At 41.0% G+C, this 12,502-nt stretch overlaps 1 protein-coding gene across 6 annotated transcripts in view; it reads right to left on the bottom strand.

Annotated features, from left to right (window-relative positions):
* The window catches only part of LOC134344113 (LIM domain-binding protein 2), a 555,808-nt gene that overhangs the window by 230,628 nt on the left and 312,678 nt on the right, over positions 1 to 12,502 (bottom strand). For all 6 annotated transcript variants that reach the window (XM_063043401.1, XM_063043402.1, XM_063043399.1 and 3 more), the window contains one exon: positions 3,121 to 3,223. In XM_063043401.1, coding sequence (XP_062899471.1) covers positions 3,121 to 3,223 — 103 coding nt within the window. The remainder of the gene's footprint in view (positions 1 to 3,120; positions 3,224 to 12,502) is intronic.

The raw sequence follows: 12,502 nt of genomic DNA, 5'->3' as shown, positions 1-12,502 counted from the left end.
AGGTATGTCTAAAACTAAAAAAACTGACAAGAAAGTTTCAAGGCTTAAGGAGTAGAAATTTATCCCAAGGCTGCATACATTAAATCGGTCATACGGCAACATCTGTGCAAAGTCCTTGTTCCCAATCAAATTTCAAAAGCAGAGTGCAGCTCACAGATGCCACTATTTTGTACCCCTGGAACAAACAAGGATGTCCTGAGAACATACCGACCCTTTGGTGTCACCCTGCCAACCAATCTGCACATAGACCAGCCCAGACAGAGCACTCCAATACGAGGTGAAGGAAAGATACTTTTGTAAAACAATTTGGAAAATTAAAAAAACTACAGAACCTCCAGATTTGAATTTTTAAAAACAGAAAATTCTGTAAGTACTCAACAGATCAGACAGTAATTCTCAATCACCTATATAACTAATTTTAAAAAGCTGACATTGCCTCTTTTTCAATCACAAAATAATAAAATTAAATCCTGAAATATTATGTGTCTTTCTCTGCCGATTCTCACTGATGTGCTAAGTATTTCAAGACGTGTTTTTTTATTTTGTTTCAGATATCTAACAATGAACAAATCAGGCACTGGCATGATTCTGATGCTCGTGGCCCTCTTAGGACTAAATAAGAAAATAAACCTGAAAGTGCTACAAATTCTTATCCAATCCATCAAAGCTTAAACTGTAGAGTTTGGTATTGGTACCGTTTAGTAAGAAAGGAGACCAGAGGTTGATAGAAACAAACAAAAAAATTAAATTGCTAATACTATACTTCCAGTTTCACCTTACGACAAAGCAACAGTTGTGAATGAGAGGCTTTGAACAATTTTGGATCCTAACCTCTTCATAACAAAACAACACGCACAGTTACAAGACATAATCTCACAAAATACTCAGATAAAAAAAGATGAGAAGGGTTGCTGATCTGAACATTTTTCAGGGTAATGCCAGGCTGGAGCAACATCAAATGCAATTATAGCCTGTTAAAGAGTAGCTAGACCACTAGCTAATGCCTTTCATTAGAATATGGACAGACTTACAGATCCAAAGGTCATGAAAGTGAATTCATGATCTTGGTGCTAACTGCAAACGGCTGGGATCATAAAATGATATTTTGAAAAAAAAGAATGAGTATTTCTGATAAAAAATATTATTCAGCTTGTTCATTCATGACCAGATTCAAGGACCAATTAATTTTTAACCATTGCTTTTTTTCCACCAATCTTTAAATGAACTTTTTCAAATATCTAACAATGAACAAATCATGATTGTGATGCCTGTGGTCCTCTTGGGACTAAACAAGAAAATAAATCCAACAGTCCTACAAATCTTGCCTTTAAATGCATACAATTTGAACATTCCTTCCACCATCACATCAGAAGTAGATAACGGCACTTTTTTTTTTACCTTCCTTAGAAAATGAAACAGCCCACACCTGCATCCTGCATGCAGGAAGACCAAGACAACATCCAGATATGGATTGATTCATACAGGCAGATACTAGGTCATAACCATCTTAAACTAAGGAGAGTTTAAACATCAACCATTCTCATTTATTAGAAGTAATAACATGGGGTCCATAACCATCAATATCCTGGGATCAATATTCAACAGAAAGATAATTGGACCAGATACTTAAATACTGAGACTACTAGAGCAAGTCTAATGATGAGTAATCTCTGGTGAGTGACACACTACATGTCACCTTACAGCCTTTCTGTTATCTATATCATATAATTCTGCTATATTGTGGAATACTCCTTACTTTTCTTTGTGAGTGCAACTCTAACAGGCAAAGACAAAGCTATCTATTTGACTGGCATCATCACATTCACTAAACAAGACTTTCCATCCATTTTTACTGAGGATGCACTCAACATTTTTCCCTAGAATTCATTGCTCACAGGACTTTTATATGTATCATTATGGCTGGCAGTGTGCGGCTGGACTCTTGACCTGAAGAACATTGGCAGCCATCGTCTGACCTAATCCAGAACTAAAAGCTAGCCTAGCACCAGCTACTGTCCTCAGATCATTGACTGACATAGCGTTGGTTTCCAATAACATTTTGCCTTCCACCACCCCAGTGTATTGCCTCAGCTCATATTTGCCATGGGTATTAAGGCCTTGACATTACTCACTATGTGTTACGAAATACTGATGGTAATTTCTGACTGTAAGAGCGATTAGTGTTGCATTTTTTTCTGGCAAGCTTTCCTGGGTGAAGAGGCAATCGTATGCTGCACATACTTTTTCCTAGTATCTTTACAGTAAGCTTCAGAACCAAGACGTATATCTTCTATGCACCTAGTCCCAGTTAGTGAGCCTAGATTTAATAATTGAGAGCTAATTACATTACTTTCCACAATGGTGATTACATGGGATGCTGACAGATTTCTTGTCTCCAAGGGCCAAGTCTCACTATCAGACCAATCCAGTGATCTAGTCAGAGTTAATTACAAATTTAAAAATATACAAAAGCTGTGAGACACAAAATAGTGAGTACAATAATTCTGACTAAATGATACCATTGTTTTGCCTTTTCGGTAGATTCAAAAAGCAGTTTTGACTGAAGGTTATGAGGAATCATCATTCCCAAGAACTACAACATAACCCCTCACATTACGGGGCACTGATAAGTTGGGAACTGAGAACCCTATATACCCACCACTCTGTATAAAAAACTAATCCTAATAACTTCTTCCCCTGTGTTTTGCTACCACAAGTAAGTGTTTCAATACTTTGGTACAGGGGTTCCTGATCATCTAACACTTGGCTGCAAGGGAAGTCACGAACTGGGCAGGGAGAATGAAATACGATGAGCCTTCATACTGATTTGTATTAACTGTTTCAATGTGCCATTGTTCCATCTATATGTCTAACATCTCAAATAGGCTGTTCTAACCATCAGAGTAAATTGAATTAGTTGCTTTCGGAACAAAATCAATGGGTGTGTTTCCTAGGATACTGCTAACTAATATTTTGAAAACAATTATTACAACAAAACCTCTTGATTTACTTATGTTTCTGCTATTACCTCCTCATTTATTGTATGACCAAACTGTAAACACTATTTTAAGGCCCAATGATTGTTTATTAAAGTCTAAGTCAGATAAAATAGCCTCTTACTGTATCTCTTTGGTCCATCTTCCAAACAGAAGGAAAGTGTTAATGTTGCATCATCTTCAAAAAACTCTGTAGCAAATGCATCCCACCACAGGTTGTCACTGTCCTGAGAACAAACAATTTCAAAAGGAATACAATTAATGACAAATGTCTGAATAAATTGAATAATAACAAACAAAAACTGCATACCAAATATACTCAATTTGACAATTACAGTATTTTGAAAGGTAAAGACAAGCATTATACTTTGTCACATTTTACAAGTCATACTTGTCTTTACTACATGTGTGGTAATCTAGTGATATGGATTCATTTATTGATTTGGAGATACAACCCTTCTGGATCTCTCAATTTGTAATGGTACACATTCATCATTTCTTTCATCGATGGCATTGATACTGAGTGATTACCATATGAAATGAGTAATAAGTCCACTCAAGTGATTTGCAAACCAACTTCTATTTCTTTATAGGGAAGGAGATAATTCCACAGTTGTTCCAATGGCAGTAACACAGGTGGGTCAAGAGTTCATAGAGTGATGACCTACCATTTCCTCATTTTATAAAAATAGTCTATTTGAATTCAGAACTGCACAACACAAAATTTCTACTTACTATTCCAATTTAGTTTTTATGGGTGTCACCTTCTCACATCTGATCTGACTCATTTGCAATAATATTCCCATCAACCTTCTCGACAAGCATAAAGGAAAGTACATTTGTAGTAGTTTAATGACCTAATACTTAAAATGGTGCTAGTTTTCCACTCATAATATCTGCTAAACATAATGGTCTAGATGTATATTTGGAATTAAAATTTATTCTCTTTTTGGAGTGGTAATTTAGTGCAGTTTTATGTACACAAAAATACAAACATACTTGAATGTTCTAGATCACCACCAATGAGCAAGCAAAATTAAAAAAAATATAAATCAAAAGCAGAAAATGCTGGAAACACTTCGCAGATCATGCAGTATCTCTATGGAAAGAGAAACAGATTTAATGCTTCATGTCAAAGACTGTTCACCACAATTGGGGAGAATAGAAAACAGGCACTTCATGAAGTACTTTGAGAGGCTGGTAATGGTACACATTAGTCTCAACCTTGCAGACAACCTCGATTTACTTGGAGTAAGACCATAAGACCATGTCCATAAGTTATAGTCATAGTCATAGTCATAGTCATACTTTGTTAATCCCGGAGGAAATTGGTTTTCATTACAGTTGCTCCATAAATAATAAATAGTAATAGAACCATAAATAGTTAAATAGTAATATGTAAATTATGCCAGTAAATTATGAAATAAGTCCAGTACCAGCCTATTGGCTCAGGATGTCTGACCCTCCAAGGGAGGAGTTGTAAAGTTTGATGGCCACAGGCAGGAATAACTTCCTATGACGCTCAGTGCTGCATCTCGGTGGAATGAGTCTCTGGCATTATGTAGTGGATGGGAGACATTGACCAAGATAGCATGCAACTTAGACAGTATCCTCTTTTCAGACACCACCGTCAGAGAGTCCAGTTCCATCCCCACAAAATCACTGGCCTTACGAATGAGTTTGTTGATTCTGTTGGTGTCTGCCACCCTCAGCCTGCTGCCCCAGCACACAACAGCAAACATGATAGCACTGGCCACCACAGACTCATAGAACATCCTCAGCATCGTCCGGCAGAATATAGGAACAGAAGTAGGCCATTCGGCCCATCGAGTCTGGTCCACCATTCAATCATGAGCTGATCCAACTCTTCCAGTCATCTCCACTCCCCTGCCTTCTCCCCATACCCTTGATGTCCTGGTAAATGCACCCAATGACTTGGCCTCCACAGCTGCTCGTGGCAACAAATTCCACAGATTTACCACCCTCTGACTAAAGTAACTTCTCTGCATCTGCGTTCTAAATAGACATCCTTCAATCCCAAAATTGTGCCCTCTTGTCCTTGATTCCCCTACCATAGGAAATAACTTTGCCATATCTAGTCTGTTCAGGTCTTTTAACATTTGGAATATTCCTTTGCGGTCCCCCCTCATTCTCCTGAACTCCAGAGAATACAGCCCAAGGGCTGTCATATGTTCTTCATACGGTAACCCTTTCATTCCTGGAATCATTTTCGTGAATCTTCTCTGAACCCTCTCCAATGTCGGTATATCCTTTCTAAAATAAGGAGCCCAAAACTGCACACAATACTCCAACTCTATTCCTCTGGAAATGAATGCCAACATTGCATTCGCCTTCTTCACCACCAACTCAACCTGGAGGTTAACCTTCAGGGCATCCTGCACAAGCACTCCCAAGTCCTTTTGCATCCCTGCATTTTGAGTTCTCTCCCCATCTAAATAGTAGTCTGCCTGTTTATTTCTTCCACTAAAGTGCATGACCAACATTTCCAACATTGTATTTCATTTGCCACTACTTTGCCCATTCCCCTAAACTATCTAAATCTCTCTGCAGACTCCCTGTTTGCTCAACAGTACCTGCTCCTCCACCTATCTTTCTATCATCAGCAAATTTAGCCACAAAACCATTAATACCATAGTCCAAATCATTGACATACATCGTAAAAAGCAGCGGTCCCAACACCGACCCCTGTGGAACTCCACTGGCAACCAGCAGCCAGCCAGAATAGGATCCCTTATTCCCACTCTCTGTTTTCTGCCGATCAGTCAATGCTCCACCCATGCTAGTAAACTCCCTGTAATTCCATGGGCTCTTATCTTGCTAAGCAGCCTCATGTGCGGCACTTTGTCAAAGGCCTTCTGAAAATCCAAGTACACCACATCTACTACATCTCCTTTGTCTACCCTGCTTGTAATTTCCTCAAAAAATTGCAGTAGGTTAGTCAGGCAGGATTTTCCTTTCAGGAAAGCATGCTGGCTTTGGCCTATCTTGTCATGTGCCTCCAGGTACTCCGTAATCTCATCCCTAACAATCCATTCCAACAACTTCCCAAACACTGATGTCAGGCTAACAGACCTATAGTTTCCTTTCTGCTGCCTCCCACCCTTCTTAAATAGCGGAGTAACATTTGCAATTTTCCAGTCATCTGGTACAATGCCAGAATTTATCAATTCTTGAAAGATCATTGTTAATGCCTCTGCAATCTCTCCAGCTACTTCCTTCAGAACCCGAGGGTGCATTCCATCAGGTCCAGGAGATTTATCCACCTCAGACCATTAAGCTTCCTGAGCACCTTCTCAGTCATAATTTTCACTGAGAAAATTAGACCTCACTTGGAGTACTGTGCTCAGTTCTGGTAATCTCACTACAGGAAGGATGTGACTACTATATAGAGAGTGCAGAGGAGATTTACAAGGATGCTGCCTGGATTGGAGAGCATGCCTTATGAGAACAGGTTGAGTGAACTTGTCCTTTTCACCTTGGAGTGAAAGAGGCTGAGAGGTGACCTGATAGAGGTGTATAAGATTATAAGAGGCATTGATCGTGTGGATAATCACGAGGCATTTTCCGGGGCTGAAATGGCTAACAGGAGGGGGCATGGTTTTAAGGTGCTTCGATGTAGACACAGGGGGGATGTCAGAGGTAAGTTTTTCACACAGAGAGTGGTGGGTGCATGGAATGCACTGCCAGCGAAGGTGGTAGAGGTAGATACAATAGGGTCTTTTAAGAGACTCTTAGATAGGTACATGGAGCTTAGTAAAATAGAGCGCTATGTGCTAGGCAAATTCTAGGCAGTTTCTAGAGGTAGTTACATGGTCAGCACAACATTGTGGGTCGAAGGGTCTGTAACGTACTGCAGATTTTTATTTTCTATGTGCTGCAGTTTACATACTGCTGAAACTTGGTAGACGCTATCATCTTGCCTCTGCACTCATCTCTGGAGCATCTGTACAGCAGAGACACCTACATTTGACAATTGTTTATTGACTATAATTCCCCCATTCAATATTATATTCCCAAGCAAATTCATCTCCAAATACCTAGACCTGGGACTCAACACTTCCCTTGCAAGTGACTTCCTGAGCAACAGACCATGATCAGTAGGATAGGCAGCAACCCCTCCACCACATTATCTTTAACACTGGTGCCTCATAAGACTGAGCCTTCAGCCTCTTCTTTCCTATACACTCATGACTGCGTGGTCAGGTCCTTCTCAAACTCCACCTGCAAGTTTGCAAATGACACCACCGTAATGGGCTGAATCTCAGTGTACAAGAAGGTCTAGTGACATGGTGTCATGGCAACAACCTTTTCCTTAATGTCAACAAAATAAGTGCTTCAGGAAGGAGGGCAATGCACATGCTCCTGTTTACATCAACTGTGTAAAGGTTGAGAGTGTTGGAAGCTTCAACTGCACACACAGTATAGCTTAGAAAGCACACCAACCACCTCTATTTCCTCAGGAGGCTAAAAAGTTCAGCATGCCTGCACTGACCCTCACCAATTTCTACAGACACACCATAGACAGTATACAATTCAGATGCACTAATGCTTGGTATGGCAACTGCTCTGCCTGAAACCACAAGAAACAGCAAAGTTGTGGACACTGCTCAGTACATCACAGAAACCAGCCCCTCCTCCATGGACTCTGTACTTCTCATTATCTCAGTAAAGCAGCCAAGATAATCAAAGACTCCACTCACCATGGACTCTCTTTCTTCTTCCCCCCTCCAAATGAACAGAAGATACGAAAGCTGGAAAGCACATACTACCCAGCTCAATGACAGCTTTGATCCCGCTGTTATAAGAGCACTGAGCGGTCCCCTTGCATGACAAGGTAGACTCTTGACCGCATTCTGCCTAGTTATGGAGTCATCTAACAATTCACTGATGATACAGTACAACTGTTGGCAGCAAAATCTCAAATGGTGACAAGGACGTGCACAGGAGTGAGACAGATCAGCTGTTTGAGTGGTGTCACAACAACAACTTTGCACTAAATGTCAGTAAGACCAAGGAACTGATTGTAGCTTCAGGAACGGGAAGCTGGAAGAACATACACCAGTCTTCATCCGGGGTCAGTGGTGGAAAAAGTGAACAGTTTCGAGTTCCTGTGTGTCCATATCTGTGAAGATCTAACCTGGGCCCAACATATTGATCCAATTACAAAGAAGGCACAACAGTGACTACTTGTCATTAAGAGCTTGGAGAAGATTTGGTATGCTACCAATTTCTAGATATGTATTGTGGAGAGCATTCTAATTGGTTGCATCACCCCCCGGTATAGAGATGTCAATCTACAGGATTTAAAAAAAGTTGCAGAGGATTGCAGACTCAACCAGCTACATCATGGGCTCCAGACTCCCTACTATCAAGGACATCTTCAAAACGTGATGCCTCAAAAAGGCAGCATCCATCATTAAGGACCCCACACACCCTCATCTCATTACTATCATCAGTTACAGGAGTCTGAAGGCACACTTCACGTTTTAGGAACAGCTTCTTCCCGTCTGCCATCAGATTTCCGAATGGTCCATGAATTCATGAACACTACCTCAGTATTTTGCTCTCTTTTTGCACATCTTAATAATCCTTTTTATATGTCTTATGATTTTTTTATTGTATTGCACTACTCTGTTCCCACAAAATAACAAATTTCATAACCCTCCATTTTTCTTTCATTCACGTGACTATGAGAGTCTCCATTATTCCAGTAAAATAATAGCACGCTCAGGCACAACGAACTCTCTCGGTCAAAACAAACATGCAATTGTTCACCTTTTATGTCATTTTTACAATTGTAAGCCACTGCTGGATATTCAGATCATCAAGTACAGTAGGTATACCCGGCTAGTGAATTGCTGGATGGTGTTGGAGTTGGACTTGTTGCACACCGTTTTGCAACCTGCTTCAGTCATCCAGGATTAAACAAACAGAGGAAATGATAGGCTTGGACATTTTTCTTTTGATTGCAAGTCCCATGTAGAGCCGGACTATGAGTCTGATTCACTGGTTCATTGGTGAAACCAGTGGCACAGGAGCTGTGCTGCCTTGGTTGTTGTGTCCTCATGGCCCAAGGCCCTCATGCCCCAGTCGTCAATTGCACTCACTGGCAAAGAAGACGCTGGAGCTGGCTGTGTGCTGCTCATTTCTGTAGTAATTTGGGGGCTAGCCCCTTCCATTGGTGTTTGCTCAGTGGAAAACAAGCTGAACTGTTTGTGTCAGCAGTTACAATCATGCGAAATGAGGAACTGCTGCAGTTTGTTCTCGCAGACATGTGGCTCCAAGACAACATCCATTCACCATCAATCTAGAGGCTATGACACTCAGGGACTTGGGCTATATTATTTTTTAATCTTTTTTGTAACTGTATGTTTTTATGATATCATAATTATCTGTGTTATATGTGCTGTGCGCTGCATTTGTCTGTGGGTATTGTGTTTTGTGCCTTAGCCCCAGAGGAATGCTGTTTCGTTTCACTGTATTCCTAATTGAATGACAATTAAACCTGAACTTGAACTTAAAAGTCCCTAGATAACTAATATTTCTAGAATTTTCATTTCATTTTCCAATATTCATGTTTTATTCTCCTGGTAGTTCCTGATAATTATCCTGCTTCGAGAGTTACAATTCTCCCAGACTGAAACTTTAATTTTTATATCCATTACCACCAAAAAGCTCTATCACTATTCTTATTATTCAAAGTCTCGTACCTTCACTCTGCCCCAGACTTTGAAGAAGATGGTGCTGAAAAGTGGCGACTCTTTGTGTGCAGCTTTGATGGAAATCATCAAATCTTTCCTGTTTAAGACTACTGCAGTTGAAATGCAATCATAGCCAAGGGTACTTCAGTAAGCAATATTATTTTAAAATGTTTTAAAAATCTATCCATACTTAAATCTAGTGATATTGGCAAATGCCAGAGTACAGACTCGAGTAGCAAGTACGAGGAGTGATTGATAAGTTTGTGGCCTAAGGCAGGCGTCAATTTTAGAAAACTTGGCACATTTATTTTTCAACATAGTCCCCTCCTACATTTACATACTTAGTCCAGCGGTTGTGGAGTATACGGATCTTGGACCTCCAGAAAGTGCCCACAGCAAGGGTGATTCATAAGTTCATGGCCTAAGGTAGAGGGAGATGAGTTATATGGCCCTTGTTACATGCACATGCAGTTTAATTCTTTGAGTGAGAAAGTTTGAATTTAATAACTCATCAGGGGATAAGTTTGTGGCCTAAGGTAGAAGGAGATGAGTTATTAGCTTCAAACTTTCTGCATAATCACTCAAAGAGTTGAACTGCATGTGCATGTAACAAGAGCTGTATAACTCATTTCCGTCTACCTTAGGCCATGAATTTATCAATCACCCATCTGTGGTCACTCTCTGAAGGTCCGAGATCCGTATACTCCACAACCGCTCGACTAAGTGCGTAAATGTAGGAGGGGACTATGTTGAAAAATAAATGTACTAGGTTTTCTAAAATTGACTTTTTCTACCTTAGGCCATGAACTTATCAATCACCCCTCGTACAGTTCCCCTTGAAGAAAACCGAAGTGGGGAAGGCAGGTAGAACTGAAACGCAGAGACCTTAGAACCCACTAACAACTATCTTGCTGGTGAATATACAGGCTCTGGAAAATAAACTTGAAGACTTCAGAGCAAGATTGCAGTAACCAGAGGGACATCAGGGACTGCGGTGTACTTTGCTTCATAGAAACGTAGCTCAGCCTGCCATTTTGGACAGAGCGCTGCAGCCCAATGGCTTCAACATTCTCTGCAAAGACAGGTCAGCACAGTCTTTTACAGATAGAGGAGGTGGGGTGCACTTCATGATTAACTCATCATGGGGAAAAGACACTGCGGTTCTGTCCCAGTCCTGTTAACCCAACCTGGAACATCTGGCAGTCAAGTATTTCCATTTTATCTGCCTAGGGAGTTTTCCGCTGTCATCCTGGTAGCAGTGTACATTCCATCCGAGACAAACCTCAAACAGACACAGGAGTATCAGCAGTTCACAAAACAGCGCACCCTGATGCCTTGCAGGAGATTTCAACCAGGCCAGCTTGAAGAAGTCTCTAAAAAGCTACCAACAACATATCTCCTGTGGAACCAGAGGAGCCAACATACTTGACCACTGTTATACCACCATCAAGAATGTTGACCCACACCCACACTTTGGAAACTCCAATCACCTGACTGTACTTCTATTCCCAGTGTATAGGCAGAGAATAAAGATTACAACACCAGTGGCACGGATCAAGAAGTTATGGCCAAGGGAGATGGAGCAGTACTTACAGGACTGCTTTGGGTCAGTAGACTAGACAATATTCAGGGATTCACCTTCAAATCTGAACATAAATACCACACCTGTCACTGACCTTATCAAGATCTGTGTGGACAAGCGTGTGCCTTTGAGTTCATATTGGACATACTCATATCAAAAACCATGGATGAACCAGGAAATTCATAATCTACTGAAGGATAGATCTGTGGCATTCAAGACCGGTGATCCAGAACTATACAATAAGTCCAGGTATAGCCCATGGAAGACTACTTTAAGAGTAAAATAAAATTCTGATTAAAGTTAGAAATGGAATCAGATGCAGGTCAGCTCTGACAGGGTTTCCAGGACATTACTTCCGACAAGGCAAAACCTAACAACATGAATAGCTGTGATGCTCACTCCCAGGTGAGCTCAGTGCCTTTTATTCATGCTTTGAAAGGGAGAATAAAACTACTCCTGTGCTAATCCCTGCAGCATCTGCTGCGTCTGTAACCTCTGTCTCAGAAGCCAACATGAGAACATCTTTCAGGAGGGTGAACCCATGCAGGAAACCAGGCCCTGATGGTGTACCTGGTAGGGCTGTAAAAACCTGTGCCAACCAACTGGTTGGAGTGTTCAAGGACTTCTTCAATCTCTCGGTGCTGCAAAAAGAGGTTCCCATCTGTTTCAAAAGGGTGAAAATCACACCAGTGCTCAAGAAGAGAAGGGTGACTATGGCCCAGTTGCACTCACATCTACTGTGATGAAGTACATGAGAGGTTGGTCATGGCCAGAACCAACTCAGCAAGAACCTGGAGGTGCTGCTGTTTGCCTATCACCACAACAAGAGTACTGCAGATACAATCTCTTGGCCTGGGATCAGCTGGACAATAGCAACACCTACATCAGGCTGCTGTTTATTGATTAAAGCTTAACATTTAACACAATCACACTCTCAGTTCCAAACAACAAGCTCCAAAACCTGGGCCTCTATACCTCCCTCTGCAACTAGATCCTCGAATTCCTCACCAGGAGACTGCAGTCAGCACGGATCAGAAATAACAACTCCTTCTCGCTGATGCTCAACACTGGTGCACCTCAAGGATGCATGCTTAGTCTTTTGCTCCATTCTCTCTACAACACAACTGTATGGTTAGGCACAGCTCAAACGCCATCTATAAATTTGCCAATGACACAGCTATTGTTGGCAGAATTTCGTATGA

Source organism: Mobula hypostoma, chromosome 3 (assembly GCF_963921235.1).
Source record: "Mobula hypostoma chromosome 3, sMobHyp1.1, whole genome shotgun sequence".
Classification (NCBI taxonomy): Eukaryota; Metazoa; Chordata; class Chondrichthyes; order Myliobatiformes; family Myliobatidae; genus Mobula; species Mobula hypostoma.
The sequence above is the reverse complement of the archived record's forward strand: the minus strand, read 5'-3'. Positions and strand labels throughout refer to the sequence as shown.